Raw genomic sequence first — 22,079 nt, 5'->3', positions numbered from 1 at the left:
GGTGTTGCATCTCCATTGGATATTGTTATGTGAGCTTTTCAAATAACTAGCCATTAGCTCTCACTTCAAATATTTCACAGTGCTTTTTTCCTCTCAGAAATCTAATTTTTCCTGTGTCTATTGAGCTTCCTGTCCTGCTATTGATACAGTTTTGCTCAACAGTATTTATCTTGTCCTTGCAATTAGTGGGGTTAGAAAAAAATTCTGTTTTCCAAACATCTCCAATAATCACCATTATCAAATGAGATCTGCTTTCTCTTACTTTATACAAAGGTGTACACACACACGCATGTACACACACACGCATGTACACATATACACACACAAATACATGTGTGAAAAAACAGCCTCTTTGGCAAAGAAGCAGCAGGACGTATGATAATCAGTATGAGCACTTCCATCCAGCATATAATGAAAAGGTAGAAAAAAACCAAAGCCCCCAATCCCAAACAGATGTTTGTTTCATAGGGGTTCACTGTTATTAGTTTAGTATGATTTAGCAGCTCAAAGCTGCCCATGCTAATTTATTTGTGATACGAAAGAATATAACAATTCAATTCACTTGAAGAATGTATTTTATTTCTGGAAATAAATACACTCATTTTTAAAATTATTTAAAAATTATTTTACAAGGGAGATGTTAGACTAAATAGCATATTTCTATTCCGGCTCATTAATCAATGTCATAGAGAGGAAGGTTTACCTCTTTAGCTATGAAAATGCAAACTCTCAACAATTCTTATTTTAGACCTTGAAACTGTGATGAGATATCCCAGGTTGGACAATGGAACTGAAATAAAACCTCTAGCTGATTAGTTTTGTAAAATGCTGTGTGATTAGTATGACCTCTTGTGTTAAACATGGGAATATTCATTTGTTTATTCACCTAATGAAACAATCAAGCAAGTAGCTGAAATATCCAACAGCTAGTAACAACACTATCTTTCCCATGTCTACAAATAAATCGGATAGCAGCAGTAGATGTAGTAAAATTGGGATTTGTAACTTTTATATATGAATTAGAAAAATAAACGTAATCATTTCCCCATATAGAACACAGCTATCATATATTTTAGTCTACCAAGACTTTAAAAATATCAATTTTTTCTTCACATTTCTAGTAAAACCTTGTATGACCAGAGTAGATGAGATTCCAGGACAGAGCCTTGGTGACTTCTGAATAAAACATGAAGATTTGCCAATTTCTTAAAAAGCCTTTCATGGTGAACTAAGTCCTGAGGACTTTATCTTCTGTTAAGGAGAACAATTAAAAGAAAGTATCTTTAAGCAAACATTAAGGACATGGCATGCACAGAAAAGGAAAGATGAAACTTAGGGCTACCTAAGTCTTTAACTAGTGCACAAAACATATATTCTGACAACACATTTGTGCAGGACTTTTATTTACAGAGTGATAAAAGCCCAGGTTCCCCAAGATTTACATTTTCTGAGATCCATGCAATTCATGTGTGTGTTTGAGAACACAGGCAAAACTGGACCAGTGAGAAGGAATTATAGCACTATGTTTTTTCAAACAAACAATGGAAGATCTGAAGCTGTGTTAAACAGTTAAACACAGATAATTCTTAAAAATAAAAGCTTTTTTAGCTTTTTTTTTTTTTTTGGTGCTCAGGAGAACTGAGTGCAATAGAGACCATCCAAATGCACTTTAGTATAATTTAAAAACACTAAGTGATGCATTTGGAAAGTACTTTATCATTCATGCAAGAATGTGTGTGTGGATTCTTATTCAAAACTTGGTTGTTCAACAGATCATGAATTATCACAAGGCATTATGATGCTGTATATCACACGTGCTCCTACTGATGGGTGCTTTTTCAAAAATAACCTATGCTATGTAAACATACTCAGAGATTTTTAATTTTTGGTCACTGAGTAATCTATGTATATTGTACAGCCATGATATTTATGACATTGGCGAGGGTTATTTGATTGTATATGTGCAATATGTGCTTGCTTTAAAAGGTACACCTTGGTTAGCAATTAAGCTGTTGACATTTTATAGCAGAGCATATTTAAAAACTTTGTTATTGACAGTGCCTCACTCAAATTTCTAAAATGCAAGCCATTCAAGGCTGTAGAGTTTCAGAGAACACTGAATGTCATGTGAGACACGGAAACCATAAGGATGTTTATTTATCCTATAACGGCTTAGTGAATTTTGTCTTTGACATTAGAGAGAAGTGAAAGATGTAAGGAGACCTTCCACGCTATTAAATTTTGCAGCTGATTTTTCAAGCCGCAAAGACAGTGCTGCCTGACGAGGGGGAAAAAAAAAAAAAAAAAGAAACCCCTCTTATAATCTCACCTAGGTGACAAGAACGGCACGGCTGTAACAAGGTAAATCACTTACCGTTTTCATGGCTCTTCCCTTAAAGAGTCTTCCCTTAAATACATGCAGAAAAGAGGCTTTACCTGGCGCAGACACTACTTTGCCTAAGGGAGCTGCGGGGATGAATTATTCAGTGAGAGTTTGGGAGGGAAAGGAAGGGGAAGAGGCAAAATGGTAGCAGGCGACCAACTGAAGGAATGCACCGGCACTGCGCGCCAGCACGCCGGAGCCGGGGGGGAACGCCGCTACTCGGTGCCGCCGGCCCCCTTTCACGGTAAAGCTCCTGCCGACCCGCCGGAGCAGGTCTCCGGCCCCTAAACCGCCCCGGGCGGCGGCCTCACACCCCGGCGGCCGGCTCTCCCTTCTCCGGCTGCGGGAAGGAGCGGCCGGCAGAAATCCGCCCCCCCCCTTCGGGACAGGCCCGAGACGCGCCGGGGAGGGCTCCCCGCAACCCGGCCCCACGGCCGCCCGCGGCCTCTCCCCGTTCCCTCCGGCGGCGGCGGCGGCGGGAGGCGCGGGGCCCGCCAGGGCGGCGGAGGGGAGCCAGCACGACGCTGTGTTTTGCAGGGCGGCGGCGGCGGCGGCGGCGGCGGCGGCGGCGGCGGCGGCGGGCGGGAGGCGCCGCTGGACAGCTCCGGAGCGCGGCGCCCATGTTCCGGAGACGGCGCAGATGTGAGCGGCGGCGGGCAGCCGGGGAGCCCCGCCGCGGCGGCCGCTTCCCCGCGGGAGCGATCCCCGCCCCCGGGAACCCCCGGGTTTCCGCGGCGCGGGGCTCCCCGCGGCGGGCGGGGCGGGCGCGGGGGCGGGGGGCGAGGGCAGCCCTTACCTGCGGGCGGGAGGCGGGAGGCGGAGGCGGGATCCCCGGGCGGGGCGGGGCGGCGGGGGGACCCTGGGCCGCCCCCACCGCCTCACGCCGCGGCCGGTCCCCCCCTCCCTCAGGTGACGTGATGCCCGTTGTTTTGGTCCGCCCGACCAATCGGACGCGGCGGCTGGATTCTACGGGAGCCGGGATGGGCCCTTCGTGGCGGCAGCAGGACTCTCCCCTGCCGACCATAACGCATTGCGCAGGGTGCACCACCGCCCGGTCCTCCTGCGGCTTTAACGGCCCAGGCATGGACGCGCCGCGGCACTTCCCGGCGGGCTTCGGCCCCGAGCAGCAGCAGCAGCAGCAGCAGCAGCAGCAGCAGCAGCAGCAGCAGCAGCAGCAGCGCCCGCCGGCGCCGCACTGTCAGCAGCAGCACGGGCAGGACAAGCAGAGCCTCCTCCTCCAGCAGCAGCAGCAGCAGCAGCAGCAGAGCCCATGCCTCCAGTGCAACAACTGCGCCTACTACGGGGCTGCTGCGGCAGCCGCGGGGGATAACCTGCCCCTGCTGCTCCGCGCCTCCTCGCCCCTCTCGGGCGCCTTCCGGACTCACTCCTCGCCGCTCTCCTCCGCCGCCTCCTCCCGGCAGGGCAGCCAGCTGAACGTCAGCGAGCTCACCCCCTCCAGCCATGCCGGCGCGTCCAGGCAGCCTCACCAGTACCCCCAGTACCACCAGTGCCATAGCCTGCAGCAGCAGCAGGCAGCCAGCCCCAGCAGCAGTGTCAGCAGCGGCAGCACCCACCACCACCACCACCACCACCACCATCACCAGCAGCAGCAGCAGCAGCGCCGGGAGAGCAACCCCTTCACCGAAATAGCCATGAGCAGCTGCAGGTACAACGGCGGCGTCATGCGGCCGCTCAGCAACCTGAGCTCGTCCCGCAGGAACCTGCACGACCTGGACTCCGAGTCGCAGCCGCTCCAGCCGCCGCTCGCCAGCCCCGCCGCCGCCTCCGCCGCCGCCGCCGCCCCCGGCACCCCCGCCGCCCCGGAGATCGTGGTCTCCAAGCCCGAGCACAACAACTCCAACAACCTGGCGCTCTACGGACCCGCCGGCCCCGGCCCCGGCCCGGGCGGCGCCAGCAACGGCGGGGCCAAGTCCAGCAAGAAGAAGAACCAGAACATCGGCTACAAGCTGGGGCACCGCCGGGCGCTCTTCGAGAAGCGAAAGCGCCTCAGCGACTACGCGCTCATCTTCGGCATGTTCGGCATCGTCGTTATGGTCATCGAGACCGAGCTCTCCTGGGGCGCCTACACCAAGGTACCCGCCGCCCCACCCCCGGCCCGCCCCGGCAGCCGCTCCCACCGGCCCCTCAGCGAGCCCAGCGCGGCGGGGCTGCTCGTCCCCTGTCCCGGCCCCGGCCCCAGGCACCCCCCGGCCCCGGCCGGTGGCGGGGTGACGCCGGCCCCCGCTCTGCCCCCGGCAGCGTGAGGCGAGGCGGCGGGGGGCGGCGGTGGGGCGGGAGCGGCCCCTCGCCTGGGTCTCTGAGGGACGGCGGTGTCTTTCTCTTGCAGGAGTCGCTGTATTCCCTCGCTCTGAAATGCCTTATTAGCCTCTCCACGATTATCCTGCTCGGGCTCATCATCGTGTACCATGCAAGGGAAATCCAGGTAACGTTTCCTTCTGCGGGCCGGTGAGCGTTGCTGGCGTGGCTGGGGTGCGAGGCGGTTTGTCCAGGGGCGCAGCGGGGGTGCATACTGGGCGCTTCCCGCTGGTTCAGAAAGCAAAAGCGATCGCCGCGCACTTCCCGAAGTTGGGTGAGTGGACCTCAGCCCTGGAGAGAAACACAGCGGGCGTATACGTGCCAGGGAGCTCTGCCTGCTGGGGACTGTTGCCTGCAGTTATGCTATAGGATCGCTTAGCGCTGAGGGTATAACACGCTTTCTCGGTGACATGCCTGCCGTCTTCTGTAGCAGATGTACAGCAACAGTCTCTTATTTCCCAATGACTAAATTTCATGCTGTGCGTTTTCTCGATGGCAAGGTTAATTATCTTCACCGTGCAAGGTATGTAATCTTCACTGCGCTGTCTTAGATACGAGCATACTCCAGGAGAATGTTTAAGAGGAGGGGGAAGACTTATGTTCGACTTGTTTTATTTAATGCTGAACAGCCACTAGGAATGTGACAGAGGAAAACTGTCAAGAAAGGTAGGGCGAAAGGTAGGAGGAACGTACTGATCAAAGCTGTAGAGTAAGTCTCACAAATACTGTCACAGGTTCTGTCCGAGGGACTTAGTTCTCATTTCAGTTGTGATTTTTTTGACCAAGAAATTAAAATTTGGAATTTCAGCTCAGCTGAAACATACAACAGATAGATTTCAAAGTTTTGAAGGGAAAAATACCTTACTCGTAGATACATTGGTGCTTGTGGTTTTTCAGATTAGTTAGAGATACCTTGAGCTACAAGCTGAAATGACAGCTTTCAAGGGCAAAGAAGACTTTCTCACTGGTACCAATCAGTAAAAAAAAAAAAAAACAAACCACTTAAAATAAAATTAATTAGTACCCTGCTTCTGTGCAAATGAATGCTGTAATTTCAATGTGGAATGGTACCATAGTCTCCTACTTAGGGTAATGTTAGAGAAGTATTATGTTACTGAAGACTCTTTGCCAAATTGGATCCTGTTGTGCAGTCCTTGCACATGCAAAACTTCTGTTCCTGGCTCAGAACGCAGTTTCTCTGCATTAATATCAAAGATATTGAAAGCTGTTTAATGATATTGTACTCAGTAAACAAGTGTTCTCATGAAAGAGTATCTTTATAAACTACTGGAGTACTAATGAAGAGGTTTCTTTATCTGTATAAAAATAAATAAGTGGTGCTGCTGCAATGTGGGAACCTTCTTCTCTGCTATATCTTCCCACAAGTGGTGCTTGAGGCATGAAGAGCAAAGCTGAAAAAAAATCTCTGTAAACATTTGAATTACACTACGCATTTTCCAGAAACTTTAAATGGAAAATTTTATACAAGATAGACAACTAGTTGTACGTCCCTGTATGCATCAGCTTATACTAAATAGTTACTCCAAGATTCAGCTGGGATTTTTTTTCAGCTAAATAGTTACAAATTTTCATTCCCTTAGGAGTGTGTTATGGATCAGAAAAAAACAGTCTTAAAGCAATAAAGTTGTAATTCTGGTTTTTGTTTTTTTTTTTTATTGACAGTTTTAAAGAACTTCTTCATGTATGCGACTACATGGAAGGAGTTATGCAATCGTGTGACTTAATCAAGGTTAATGTAGTTTTCAGTGCTGCCTGACAGTACAAAACACAAGCATACGTGCCTGTAAAACAGCGATACTCTATGGTTTTGTCTGAGAGACACCAAAAACTGCAGTAGTCATGGCAGGGCCTGGAGTGAGCTACAGCTTCAAGAGGCTCTGTCATTTGTCTTGAAAATGAAAAGAAAGTTCTCTTTTTCAAGGAGCCTGTTAGAAGGAAAGGGCATAGTACCACCCTTAGCTGTTAGATGTCGGATAGTTTTTTAATTTCGTCTCAGTCTGTTATGGTACACACACTTGACTTTTAAAAATACGGTGAAGAACATGCAGAGCAAAGTTTACATCCATCTATGGTCATAAATTTATGTTCCACTTGACATACACACTTGAAAACAAGAAGTACCTTTAAAATACTTGGCTTCGGAATGTAAGGAAACTTCTCCAGGCAAAAGAAATTACTGCGTAACCCTGATAATGTAATGGCTTTTAAATAATTTTTAAAGCTGACTGTTTTCTGAAGGCACACTTGCCTTTAATTCAAGCAAATATCCTGCTAGGTGCAGCAGAATGAATCACGTCTGTAGAATCATGCCCACAGATGGTTAGTTGTGTCCTGCAGGACTATTTGCACCAGCTATTTGTCAGTCCTGTTCAAGATTGAACATTCCTTTCTAATTCTTCTCTGAAGCGTACTTAGGCTTTACCAGTGGGTATAGTGTAAATAAGCAGGAACTCGTTGGGAGAAGAAAAACTCTTCCATAGAACAGAAGAAGGTCCATGTATTCTGCTTGCAGTGCAGTATGTTTCATACTCCGGTGGAAGCAGACCAACCTAAACATAAGTAGATTTTCCTACAAAGCGTGAGACAAAACATGGGAAATAAAAAGATGACTGTTTAGTAATTATTAGTGATTGCAGATTTAATATTTAGAAACTCCTGGCGACCTAAAATGCTGGCAAATGTAAATCAGCTTTTTCGGTCATTTCAGTAGTCTGTGACCTTGGTTTATTGGTAGGAAGTCCGAACGGTCATGTTGCAAGCAAGTCTATGGCTGTGCCTAACAGCATAGCAGGTGAATCTAGCCTTTCCATTAAAATGACCTTGCCCATATGTTTTGCTTCGAAAACAATCAGCCAGTCAGTTCAACCAAACTCGAGAGCTTGCCCGTCCCAGACCTGCTGAATTTAAGGGAGTTGGGAGGGACGTTTATAAAGATTCTTTAAGCGTTTCATCCCAAAAGCCGAGAGTAAAATATCGGCGTGAGATGAATGAGTTTCCTTTTCCATCTTTCCCCCCGCTTGGACCGCGGTGGGTGTGGGGTGGAGGAGCTGGAGCCCCCCCAGCCTCTCGGGGCGGGGGGGGGGCGTTTGCCGCCGCCGCCAGTTCAGCACCGCGGACAGCTCCGCACCTCCCGCGCCGGCCGGTGAGCTCCGCCGCCGCCCGCCGCCGCCCGGCCCCGAGGCTCCCCTTCGGCCTCGCCCCCCAGACCTCTTAGCAAGGCGGCTTGGGTTTTGAATCCCCTGGAACGTGCCCACAGCTCTCCACCTGGCAGGCCAAAGTCTCCAGAAGGGTGTAGCTGCAGTGTTTAGACGAGAATAACGGCGTGGATGCTGCGTAGTCTTGTGAAATGCTGGAAACGTTGGAATGTTTTCATCACATAGGTTTTCAGTGATCGCGCTGTTATTCCGTATAACTTTAAGAATAAAGCAGGAGCTGTTATTAAATTTAATAAATGTGGGTTAGCACTAAGACTATAATAAAAGTCAAATGAAACCAGGTGTATTTAAATGACAACTCATAGTTTACATTATCATTTCCAGAAAAGAGGATAGAAATTATAAGCAACTTTCCTTCATATCCCTCCCCCTCCTAGAAAAAACCCTAAATGAACAACAATAATGATGTTGGAGTTGAGGATAGTGACAACCCCAGATCTGTGTGTTCTCCTTTTGGTCCATTGTTGTCATGCCTGTAATGCTGTTAAAAACATCATGCTTGGGAGATTATGAAATATGCATTGCTCTCTCTCCAAGCTTGTGTGGTTGTTGATTCAGTTCCACAGCGCAAGTGCCCTGTGTTTGGAAGATCAATGGGAAAAGCGTAATTCATCGTTATCCCAGCCTAGAACAGGTATTTCTCTGACTATTACTCCTCCTGAGAGTTTGAAGAGGTATAGGAGGGAAGAGCTAAGATAGCAGGATCCAGTTATCATCATAATTTCTGATGTATAAATTACCCACTTCATGCATAAACAGTTTGTTACTTAATACTATTTTACATAATTAAAGCAGCAGCATGGAACATGGTTAAAATTGTAGTTCCTAGACAACTTATTGTTCCGTTCTACATTTCTCTAGCACAATTTGCTGTTAGATCAATAAATAAAGTGGAAGAAATAAAGACCTCTCTGTCTCTCTCTTGTACTGCTGGAGACAGAAATGCTTTCTAAGTATGCACTCCTGAAGTTCTACTGGCACTTTCTTGTATTACTCAGAGCAAAGGATTAAAATCAAAATTCTCTGAGGTTGCCAGTAAGAGGTCTTTAATGTCTTTTGTTGGGCATTCCACCATAGCCTGTTATTTCTTGAGAGATATATCCACTGCAACACTTTTCCTTTGATGCTGGACTGCTTAGTGTATCCCTTCTGTAAATAAACATTGCCCTTCTATTGCCTGTCGTGAATAATAGTAACTTGAGTAATGCTAACCTGTGCTCTCCTGGACAGAATCTGAACCTCTTTTCTTTTTCCCTGATACAGATGCTCTCACTCATGCAGAAACATGAAAGTTGTTGGTATTTGGTAGAAGTGAATAGAAATCTTCATTTTTTTCTATGTCAGCTGAGATTTCTAACCACTTCTAAAATGTATTGCTAGTTCATACTTAGGTAGAACGTCTGTGGAAAGTCTTGCAAACTCCAAGGTTAAGGTTAAGCCATTGCTTTCACAGCAGAACCTCCCAGGGCTCCAGGGAGAAAGCACCTTCAGTCACTAGATGGTTCTGAAGTGGTGGGAAAATAATGTGCTACTGATGGATTTGGAGTGAAACACTTCCAGTCTTCATGAACTTTATGGAAAGTTATCACAGCAGAGAGCCCAAATATCTTGCTGAAGGATCAAGGATCTTTTCTTCTTTTCCCTGTTTCTGAAAACTTGAAGAAATGGAACAGGCAGAATTAGGAAACAGCAAAGGATAGTAATAAACACATATCTTGACCTGTTAATTATGCAAATAAATTCCATAATGCATGATAGTAATAAACACTCTTTACAGGAGTTTCATTATCTTATTGGTATCAGTGGAAAGTTCTGCAGTAAAAATTTTGTGCTCATGAACAAATATGAAGTTAAGCTCCCTTACAGTTTCCTGTTATAAGAAGTAACAGGTATTCTGCAGGCCAAATTATTTATTTGTTTTTTTCTATATTGTTGTTTTGCCTTCACTGGGGTGGTACCTGTGCATCTCATTAGCTGCCTTGTTGGCATTCTGTTGACTCTGTACTGAGTCTAACTTGCCTTTGCTTAGGTATATTGAAACATCAGGGATTGCACACACAGACTGTAAAACTTCCACTGCAGATGAGCTAGATTAGGAGCACAGAGAGCAAGTCTGTTGAATAACAGGTGACAATCAAGAAACAAACTTTGAGTGATAATTTTATTCTCATCTAAAGCCTGTTGAGAATTAGTGGGTTTTTTTCTATTTATTTTAATAGGCTTTGGATTGGGCAGCAATAAAACTCATTGTGTAGCAGTTTTGATCCAGGATACAGTAACTTCATGTGCAGACTCGAAAATTCCCTCCTACCAATCAAGTTTAATACACGTTCTGTATGTGTATTAAACAGAACATTCCATATGTGTATTGAACAGCAGAAAATTGTGTAGGAATCAAGGGACACCATATCTGTGAAATTAACACTTTAGAGTATTTTTGTGAAAATACATAGTTTTAGTTCAGTACATTCAGTACATTTTTGATAGATTATGTCTGCAGAATCTGTTGACCCAGGAAAAGTTACAGGTGCCTAGTGTCTATGAAATGCAGCACTGTAATGCATATGGCACGAAAGTCAGGGTAGAAAATTTTGTAACGTTGGTCAGCATCCAAAAGGATCTGAGGCCTTTTGCATTGAAGTTACACATAGAAAATGCCAACAGGCTCACTTAGAACACAGGAGGAGGTTGTACCTGATGGTCAGGACACTCAGTGGTTGGCCTGACCATACCTAGGATTATCTATTCGTATGCACTGGCGTTCTGAGCATTTTTTAATGAGCCTGTTAGAAGTTTATCAAGACATAGTAGTGCATAATGAAGCATGAGAAGGTATGTTATTGCGTCTGTTGGAGGAGAACATTTGTAACCAGAGATCAGATTCTGGATTTGTGTAAATTGTGTAGCTTAGCTGAAATCAACAGAGATACTGTTGTCTACGATCTTAGAGGCATTCTGCATGCACGTCTTAATGTGAAAATATTGTACATGTCAGATCCTTCGACTGTGGGGACCTCAGGTCAGAAAATTCTGTCAGCTACCTCACTGCAGCTCTGGTTTGCCTGACTTTAAGCAAAAGTGTGCCAAGACTGACAAGTGTAGATTAACGCTCTTGTGATTCTGGTTTGTGTGTCATCTATTAAATGTGGTATTCTGGGTTTTGAATTTGGTTTGAGACATGTTTATGGTCCATTTTGAGCAGAGATCAGAACAGGAATGGCTGCTGCATAGGACTTGGGAGAATTAAAAAGCTGTGTAAAAGCTTCTATGCAACTTCAATCAGCTGTTTTCACCCTTGATTTTGATGATGAAACTTGTCGTCATACTCCCTTACTAGGAGATGAATTACTACTCCGAGCCTATGAAGCTCCTTTTAAGACATAAATTACCTCTAAGAGAGGAGGCTGTAATTGATCTTGTAATTAGCTTTCAGGGAAGCTGGATATATTGATCATTGTACAAAGTTTCTTTTATTAACTGAAAATAAACTGTAAAGTACACAGAAAAACAAGTAATTTTGTGGGGAAGTTTCCACAGCTCTGTTCTGTGGAAAAGACAGAAGGTACACATCATGGCAACACAAAAAAAAAATAGAATTTAGTATCACTTTTTTCTTGCTTTTTTTTGTTTTTTTAATAACATAAACTATATTACATTGAAAAATGTGAGTGGAAAAACTTCCATTCAAAAAATGTGGTATGTGAAATACCTATGTATCACAGTGTATTTTTAAGGAAGTTGTGTAAATTGACTTTGTCCCATTATTTCACTGAAAGCTACATTAAGTAGTTTCTTCTTATGGCTGTCACATCAGAAGAGATTGTCACGAGAACATGTTTTACAGCTTAGAAAGAATTCACGTGTAAAGAGAGTGGTAAAACACGAACATTTTGTACTTTAAACTGGTGTATCTGAATCCAGACCTTTGCAACTGAAAATGTTCAGTTAATATCATACATAAATATTTTATATTTTATATAATACTGTTTTAATGTAGTTGCTGGGAATCACACATTTGTAACTTACAGATTCATTCAGCTTTCCCTCTTGAACAGTCCCTGCAATTGTGCTCCTTCACCTATGTGAAAACAGTTCTTAATAAACACAGTTTTATACTGATATTTTAAAAACAAAAGGGCGTGAATGTTAGATACTCCATGAAGGAGTGAAGAGGGATGAATTCTGAAGAGGGATGTGTGCATCTTCTAAAGTGCTTCCTTATCGCATTCATTTTGGTGGAGACTGATGGACCTTTCAGAACTAAATCCCTTTTGAGGAAATACTAAACCTTTTCATGACAGATGGAAATACCCCTGTGAATTCCCTATAAAGTAAAACCAAAGGGTAGGCCTTAAATATCTTTATATTTTAAAATCACTACTCGTAGTCTTTTTAAGAGTAATTTGCTCTGGGTTGTTTTTTCTGTAAAGAAACATATTTATTAAAAGAAAAACTCACTCTGTCAAAGTGACACCTTCTAATATTTTATGCCTATTAATACTGTAGAGCTATCCTGATGAATAGGGGAGAGCTGGTTCCTGTGTTACATGACTGACCAACAGAATTGTTTATTGAATTCTAATAGAATACGTGTCACAAAGTTACTGAAGACTGCAGGAACCATGAGGGTCATAAGCAGAGTGTTAAAAGGCTGTACAGGTATAACTCTAAGTATAATTTGTCTTGCAAAACCACTGCTGCTGGTTAGGATGCGTCTGCGGGAAGGGACCTAGCTTGATACTGAGTCTGGGTATTCAGAAGAAGATATCAGAGGCAAAGGAAGTGTTCTTGCTTGTAAAAGAGCATATTTGAAGTAAAAAATAATTGAGAAATAAATATACATGGGCTCATATCCATAGATTTTATTGTCACCTGTGGGTAAAGAGCTTCCTGAGCTTTCTTACCTGTAGTCTGCAATAAATATTGTTGCTTGCAGTATTTTAGAGTGTAGCTGTGTGTCTTCCATAAACAGTTATACATCAGTTCTGTGGTTTGATAGGTAGGTGTAAGTTAGCCTGTAAAGAAGGAAACACAGGTACAACAAGCATTTATATTGTAGCTTTCATTGTCAAAGGGAATTACGGGGACGAATCCTCACATTTTTTACTGTCACTTAAATGATGTTTTTATAAAAGGGAACGCTGAGACCAAGAGTTCAAGTGCTGAAGTAACCTGGGGAAGGCTTCATAACTACATTTGATGCTCAGGCTTGCCTATCTTGTAGCTGTATATTCAGATCAGTCGTTTGTCACGTAAATAAGACACTGTTGTTGCCATCCAGCCATGCCTATAATTTTAAAGAACAGCCTGCTTTAACCAGTGTCCCAAACACTGCCATGTAAAATGAATGCAGTGCTCCACAGTTATTTCCTAATGACATACTGCTGGGAATCTTTATGAAGCATTTTATTCCTATTACAATTGTTTATTCCAGCTTTCACAGGACTGCAACTTCTGTAGCATTACTGCAGGTGTATGCAGACATTCACACCTGCCCTACCCCTGACCTGTGATAGTAGTGTCTTTCCTAGAATAATGCATTGTGAAGCAATGCTTCATCTTCAGTCTCTTAATAAAACAAAGATTCATCCCAGGTGGTGAATGGTATTTCTGGTTTTGTGATGGCTGTTATACTTTTAAGAATAAGATCTGTTGCAGCCAGGGAATGAGGCATGTCTAATTAAAAATAAAAATTGCATCATAGTTTTGATTCAGTCTGTACCATTGCATCCATAAAATTTGCATGCATAGAACTCTGATTTCCGTCTGGGAAACTGGAGAAAGGCTGAATGTTCAGGTGTATCTAGAGAGCACAAAATAAATTGTTTCCTACCTGAAACAAATAATAAATATGACTAGCAATAATGATCACTCAGCATTCACTGATAGCACCTAGGTTTAATGAAGTTCTTGTCAAAAGTATTCTCACTGCATTTCTGATACAATGTTAGTTACCATTTTTACACCAGGCATGCACATTTGAGATGTGCTTTGACTTCAGAGGAGAATCTGTGTTTGTGAATATGTAGATTAGTGGGATCTTTAGAGCCTTTCAGTTTAGAGCATCCTTATTATATGCTAAGGATTTGATCCTTAACACCTTTGTCATTGTTAAAATATCTTTTCAAGAAGACTTGGAAACTCTCGGACAGACATTGATTTATGAATAAGCTAAAGATGCTCTTTGCCCATGGAGCTGCCCTCTGTGGTAGCTGTGAAATTCTGTTGTGGCCATGCAGCTACTACACCCGGATTGTAGTGGGTTCCTTTGACTGTGGATTCCTTTGTATGATACTGCCCAAGAGTTGTTCTTGGGCTCTGCGTAAGGAATGGGCTGATACAGGAGAAATTCTCGTCCGTCCAAATTCCAGTATAGCTGAAAAGGTACTCCATGACAGCTACTACTGAACATGTTCCTCATCTGAATGGTTAAGTGGCTTCATACTAAACTCACCCCCTCCTTTTGTTCTCATTCAGGTTTGGGCTTCATGGTAAAAGCCAATAACTTGCATTCTTTTGTGATTTCTGCAGTGTGGTAATTTAGAATAACTAAATCCGTATGCAGTAGGATAGACCAGTGCTGGGCGTGAGGTATTGCCAGTTCAGCTTCCATGTAGTTTTAAGATAGTTCAATGGCAAAATGCGTAAAAAAACCCCAAATTGGTAGAAGACTACCCCTGGCCGGTCTGCTTTCCAGATTTGTTTGTCAGATAGGAAAATGTTTGGTTCTCCATCTTTATATGCAGCCATGTATGAATAGACATTTGCTTACTTCCCAGCAACAGAATGGGATGCAGCGGAGCCAGATGAGAAATTTAGCAGTGTGACTGTAAGCTGGCAGACCATTCTTTTCCCCTGCCATTTGGCACTTAGAAGGAAAATAAAAAAGATGAACAGGTTTTTTTGTATCCAGCCTGTGATCAGAGATGTCAGTTCATCCAAAATTAATAATTCTTGCATTTCACCTGTGACTTTGGTATGTATGTTGTGGCTGGTGTCATCCTGTGTTAACTGCTGGACATCAGACTTTTTAGTGCCATGGACTGTCCTGTTGAGCATAATGGTTGTGAAAATAAAGCTTTCTAAAACATTTTGAGTAGCAATTTTATGTTTAAACTGTGGAAGATAATGGGGTTGGCAGCATTCAGTGCAAACTTGTTTGATGTATTTGGTTTGCAGACTTCTTAAAAAAAAGAACAGCAGTTTTGAGGACAGAGCATCTCTTACCTGAGAGAGCTGCTGTAAACGAGACAGATTTGATGAAGCTGTAACATTGAAATAATTAATGGGCAGCAACAAGAACTCTGTATGCTAGGAGGCGTTTGAAAGAATATGCTGGGATTGGGGTTTTTTGGGAGTTTTGTTTTTGTTTTTTTTTTCTGAGGAAGCAACTGCAGTTGTAATTAGTAGTGATCAAGTAAAACAGTATTTTACATATAAAGAAATACAGGTAAATACCTGTAAAGAAACTCTTGTTTATGTTTAACCTCATGTTGAAAGTTGCCCTTCTTAAAGATATTTTAACTTAATCTTTGAAGCAGTTTGAAGACTGTATCTGCTATGTGGTTTAGCCAGAAGCCCACTTTAGGCCTTCAGGAGTAACAGGTACTAACTAAATAGCTGTCTTATTGCTGCTTCCTCCTAGTTTTACTTGCCAGGGTGAATTACAGAGTCAGTTCTTGCAGGAATGCCTCTATACACTTAGGATTAGTGCGTGACTATGTTTGTAAGGATTTTTAAATACACAGGTACATATAACTCCACTCTGCTTCTCCTGCTGCCCAATTTTTGATTTCCTGTATTTCAGTTGTCATGCATTAGGACAATGCTTAAATACTTAAATTTTTGCATTTCTGTATTTGGAGTTATTTTTAACATATCCTTCAATGAAGTTCCCAGTTTAACTGCGTTTTTGAGACAGTTAAAACACTACGGGGACTTTATAATTCCTGTGGTGCTGGTGTGTATTCACCCATTGTCAGTTAAATAAAAATTTACACAGTTTAAAAACAAGCACACGAACTTTCCCAAATACCTGAAGTATTTGTGTCATAAGTAAACACTAAAGGAGGAACTGAGAAGACAGATTCTTGTGTATATGATGTGTTGGTACCAGTCATTCCTTAAAAACAAGTTCCTAAGTTTGGAGTCACTGATGTACTTCTTTGGCAGCATGAATGAGTTAGCTCATTTTATCTAGTTTCAGATTCAATGTTTCTTTCTTTAACTTCTGTTTCCCCTATTCACTTGCAAAAATATTGCCAATTTCTTCAGAAAATACAACCTTTTTAAAATTGGTTCCAGTTTTCATAGGAGTAATGAAGCTGATCATCCCTGAAGAGAGTAAGGCTTCTTTCGCATTGGGAACAGTGGCAGATGGCAGCTGTTTTGGGAGATGGCATTTCTTCGTGCAGTGATCTGTAAAACAAATTATTTTTAGTACTGAATGAAGAAAAATGAATCCTAAATGAAGAATTGTAAAATAATAATTCAAAATAAACAGCATAAAAATGTTGAAATGTAGATAGTTCTCCCCAGTGAGTTTTGCTTCTGCAAGAAGAAAGTGCAATTCATTCATTATTTCTTTGCAGCTGTCCCTTTTAAATGTAATAAAGCTGGCATAGTTCATGTCCTGCTGCATTCTCTTCGCAGGGAGAGTGAGCCAGAGCAGGCCAGCAAAAGCAGGGGGTAGTGTCGAGTGGCGGCTGGTGGAAGCTCAGTTCTGAACAAGTTGCGGTGTAGTTAGGTGAGGTGAGGTGGGGTTAGGTTAGGCTAAGTTAGGTTAGGTGCTGAAATGTTTTCTAAGGGCTGGCTACATCCAGGTAACCTTACTGAATCCTTAGGTTCTTGGGGGAAAAAAGCTGTGGTTGAAAACTATATATCTTTTCCATTCCATCTCTGTCAATTATATGAAGCCGCTGTTCTGGAGTGCTCTGGGTCACCCAGTGTATTCTCTAGTAAATACATCTGTTCTGTAGTAACATAAATGTTCTTTTTATCTTCTTTATTATTTCTTCCCTGCTTTTTAAATAACAGAGTAATAATTAGTATAAAACAAGATTCATGCTGTTTTAGTGAACTGGTCCCGTTTTCCCGTTCTGCATGGTTATGCAGGAGACCTATCTCAACTGTTCCTTCTGTGTTGTTATTCTTGTGCTTCAGCAATATTCAGAGCTTTATTAAGTCATGCTCCTTCTGTATCTGCTTGGAGAACATTTTTGACTGTCAACCCCAGTCACAAGAGCTTTTGGCAACCACTGGTGCCTGGATGAAAGCCTTCTACATGTGGTAACTTAAGGAGCTCATTCTCATGGTGTTTTAAGCAGCTGGAGAGGTTGGGATCTGAAACTTTGATATAATGAAATAGCTGTTAAATTAAGAATATTGTTAAAATGAAGCAATAGCTGTCATGGATGTTGTCTTCAGTAGAAACTCCTGATTTAATCAGTTTAATTCATTCACTTATTGGTGGGTCTACTGAGTATCTGAAATGAATATGGTAACCCTGAGTGGTGGACTTTTATTGCTGGACCACTGATTTGGTTCAAAGGTTCATAAAAATTCATGTAACTAAATATCTCCTGTTGATTACAGGTCTGAGGAAGCTCAACTGTGATTGCTCCAGCAAGAGTCCAAACTAAATTAAATTAAGAGATTGCCTTGTGAAATATCTTTTTAATAATGAAAGTGAAAAGCTGTTTTGTTGTTATAATAATCTTTTTTTTTTTTTTTCAAATCAGCCCTTTCTGTTAGTAAGTTCATTATCTAATTCTTTTGATTTTCTTCTATACTTATAAGCTTGTGATGATTTCTTAGTTTGGTGCATAATTACTCTTTTCTCAGGGGGTTCTTCTCCGTAGCACTAGGAAAGAAATCTTGATATCTTGGAATGTCCTTTTTTTTCCTTTGTAGTCCATGGATTTCAATTCTTAACACTGTTACCTGCATAGAAAGTTACTGGGTAGAAAGAATGGCATTTTTAGGAGAATCTCACCTTCTCTGGGTTCCTAGAGCACATACATATATATGGAGAGACCTATATGAAAAGAAATTACATGTGTCCGAGCAACTGTTGAGTGCTATAATGGTCTTTTGGCATTGTAGGGTGTCAGGGGGTTGAGCTATTTCACAGTTGTGTGAGATGAACAATAGAGCTGAAAGTCTGACCACTACCATTTAAAAATATTGAGCAATGCCTCTGAGTATCTTTGGAAAGAGAAAGCTAAAAAGAATACTGGCAGTATGTGATCTAAAACAGAAGGGAAATATGGGTAGGCGGAATTTAACTTTGTGTGCTTAGGCAGAATTTAACCCTGTGTTGGTTTATGTGATCATAATAGTCCTTTCATTGTAGAAAATCTTGTAGAGTGTTTCGGGTAGGTGTTTTAGAATGATCTGAGGGACAGAGGTTAAAAAAAGACATAGACAAACCTGATAAGAGCGTTGTTTAACACCTACCTGTTTTTTGAAATGGCTGTGGTTGTGTGTGGCCTGTCAGAGTAACTAAGATGTATTATTCAGATGTATTTTAATGTGAACTTTTTGATGCTGCACTTCAGAAAATATGGTTCACAAAGACTATAAATGGTCTAAGCCTCTGTTACGCATCCCTTCCTGAGATGATAAGGTTTAAACACAGTCTTTGAAAGAAGTATTTTGAGCCTGCTTAGCCACCAGCAGACATTAACACAAAGTTTTCTTTACGTACGTTGATGTACACAGTGTTTATAGCAAAATATCAGTAACTACAAAAAACTCATTTTGCACAGAGATGCCAAATTTAAATAAATATGCTATGCAAATAATAATTTTTGTGCTGAAGCTAAGTATCAGACTTTTACAATGCTCTGTTTAAATTGACATTTTTGTAATTGGGGGGTGGGGGTGTATGCATGTACACATGGGTAAGTGATAGAGCAGTCCAGCTTCCCCGTTTGAATGACCAAGTACGTTTCATTCAGTAGATAGCTATATCCACAAGACCTTGTGGATCAATTTCTAATGACCTACTAGCAAGTTTGATTTTAACTCTGGATGTGGCAAACATTCTGGAAAATATAAGATAGTCAAGCCGTCATGTAATTTTGTGAAAAACATATTCTTTGCCTTCTGTGCTTTGCATGCAGAAGGTGTTTGATGCCTCATGACTTTATGTACGACTTGAACCTCCTAACATCTCTGTTCTGTGGCGTTGTATTTAGGCTGAGTAGCACAGCAGTCCTCAGGAACTCCTGCAGACCCTCCAAGGTCAAGGACAGGCCTTTAGATAGCATACAGACCATTTGATTATGTGTCTTCTGTTGACGGAAGAAGGTCTTTCTCATCCCCTAGTTAGGGGGAACTGTGTTAAAGGCTTGAGATATCTATCTCCCACCACCATATGGTTTTAAATAATTTGTACTTGATTTGGTGCTGTGGGGCAGTCACTTGGCTCTTTGGAGTAGTGAGACAAAAGCAATATCTTCTGTCTTCTCTGAGTACCATAATTGTCTTTTTGGTTGTATAAACAATATTTTGGGGACTACAAACTATAGAAAAATGTCTGGTCAAAAGTTTGGTAAATCAGCAGCCCCAGAGGCTATATTTTGCTACTCTGAATCATAGTCCTATCAGTTCTTCTGTAAGGTTTAAGTGACTCCAGTATTTAACCATTTTAAATTTGGATTTTTAAATTAAACAATTGCAACAATATGTTTGTGAGTACAGTTGATTCCCCTTCTGCAAGGAATGCTTCCAGGAGTACAGCTGATGCTACGTTATCACTGTTTATTGCTTCCTTTTTACTCCTGTGTTAACGTATCCCCACAATATTACAGCAGGGTAGTGATAACAGTTTTCAGATTTGTTCTTTTAACTGGATTGTAAAGTCATTTTTAGAAAATGGCTATTTTCTCTGTTCTTTGCATTCACAGCATTGTCTGATAGCTTGCTATGAATCTGTTTCGATATACTAATGATTTACAAAATTAACTCCTCTCCTTTTGTTTTAAGTAGCTTCAGGGAATCTGATCTAAGCTGTCATTGTGTGCAATCTGTCTACTTTGAATGTGTTTCTCTTTTTCTCATCTGGTGTTATATGAATTTAACAAAGTGTTATGTAAATATACACATACCTATATAAATATCTATGATATGATATTTATTTTTATGTTTTTACTGTGTGGCATTACAAATATCAAGTTTATATGAAGTTAAAGATTGATTTATATCTTACTTTTACATACAACATGCTGGAAATACATTATATAATTTCAGGTGAAAATAACTTCAAATTTTTTCTTATAGAGTGCAGCCTTAGTAAGGGTATATGAAAGTTCTGTGTTTAAAGAACCTGGCAGAACACTGATGAAGGACTTATGTTAGACTTCAACACTGAATAATTATAAGAAATTTGAAAGCTATGAATAGGGATAACATCTTTGACCTTGACTGGAGTTTGGTCTTCTCTATGGAGTGCAGGACTCAATTTTACAGGAAGAGTTTGCTCACTCTTTTATTACATTCTCTTTTTGTTGCTAGCATCATTCTCCATTCAAATGGGGAGTAGTATCTTGAAATTAATGCACAGTTATTATAATAGGATAGACAACGCAGCTGAGAGGGTGTATATGTACCCTTTAAATTGTGCTGTTCAGCTGTTCTTTCTCTTCTTCATTCATTTACCATCCTCGCTTTCTGGATAGGAAATGTACCCAGCCAAGCATGCAGGCATGCACAAATGCCTGTGTATCTTCCAAATTAAAAACAAAACTTGCATTTAATAGATTACATAATTGCAAGTATATAAAATGTACATGAAATCATGTACTGATTTCTGTGTCATTTCGGTATGTCCCAATTTAATGGTCAGTGACAACTTGTTTTAGAGGCCCATATTTGTTCCAGAGTGTTTGATATCATCCGTCATAGTTTGAATTCAGAGACACAGAATTGTAAGGAAATTTTCCTCATAAATATGATTTTGAAATGTTAATACTTTTATGAAACAGAAATGTTTGTACTGGATCTGTGGTCCTTTGTGGCTTCTGGTGTTTTCTGCCTTCCATGATTTCATCTCCTAAATCTCATTATATGACGGCTGAAGATATTATCACTTTAAAATATTATTTTCCTTAGAAGAAATAGGCACAGCTGAGGTCAAGGGAAGTTGATAGGGATCTTCTGTGTCTGTAAAGATAATCCATTCCTCTGAGCGCTACTGAGAGACTTTTTTATTAGTAGCATGTTAGGATTTCTTCTGCTGACAGGTGAATATGTTATGAGGTATGTATTCCATAATGACATCTTAAAATTTTTAGAAAACACAGTGATTAAATAACATTTTCTTCTATGAAAATTGTAAGATCAAATTTTAATGCCTAAGTTTAACTCAACGTTCTTCTATTCTCATCTTTTAAATTGAATCAGTACTTAAGGTATCATTTTTCTTGAATTGTCTTTCTGCATATAGAATTCTTTTTGAAATCTGTGAAGATGGTAGCTAAAAAGAGAGGACAAAAGACCATTGCTTTTTTCAGGAGATTTTGCAACTTTAAAAGACATTTTAAAACACTGCCAATTTGACATATATTTGATATGTATCTGAGAATTGAAATATTTAACTCTGTTGTTAGTTTATTCTTTTATTTGGAAACCCACGAAGCATTTGAAAGATTTGATATTATCTGTCTCTTTTTCAGTCAAGGTGGTTACTATTTATCTGTGTTCTAAATACCTGGACCTCTTCATAACTGATGTACCACTTCTGTGATCTGACTGACAGCACTTACAAGCTAATCACAAGAATCAAATGCACTTGAGCCTTACTGTACTTTGAAAGTTTGGCCCTTCATACCAAATGGTACATTTGCTAAGTGGAAAACAGCACTTTTTTGGTAATACATGCGTGTATACATACATACATACATAAATTGGCCTTCTAGTATCAATTCGCCTATCTAGTATGCAAAGTTTGCAGAATGACCACAGATAAAAGAAAGTGTATGTGGTCATGATGCATACATTGAATTCAGCGAGTGTGTTACTTTAGCTCAATTCACAACTATTTGTGTTTCTTTGTCTTTAATAGTATTGCAGTGGAGGTAAGAACTATGTGGTGGCTTGACCTTGGCCAGCTGCCAGACGCCCACCCAGCTGCTCTCTCA

General features: G+C 41.5%; 1 protein-coding gene across 2 annotated transcripts in view; it reads left to right on the top strand.

The window, feature by feature from the left end:
• The first annotated feature begins 3,300 nt into the window (after positions 1-3,300).
• KCNN2 (potassium calcium-activated channel subfamily N member 2) overlaps positions 3,301-22,079 on the top strand; it is a 75,744-nt gene continuing 56,965 nt past the window's right edge. For both annotated transcript variants that reach the window (XM_087741805.1, XM_087741804.1), the window contains exons 1-2: positions 3,301-4,476; positions 4,731-4,826. In XM_087741805.1, the coding sequence (XP_087597931.1) occupies positions 3,301-4,476; positions 4,731-4,826 (1,272 nt within the window). The remainder of the gene's footprint in view (positions 4,477-4,730; positions 4,827-22,079) is intronic.

Source organism: Nipponia nippon, unplaced genomic scaffold, assembly GCF_047370975.1.
Source record: "Nipponia nippon isolate SJK-2023a ecotype South Korea unplaced genomic scaffold, ASM4737097v1 scaffold_8, whole genome shotgun sequence".
Taxonomy (NCBI): Eukaryota; Metazoa; Chordata; class Aves; order Pelecaniformes; family Threskiornithidae; genus Nipponia; species Nipponia nippon.
Note: the sequence above shows the minus strand (reverse complement) of the source record. Positions and strands in the feature narration are given on the sequence as shown.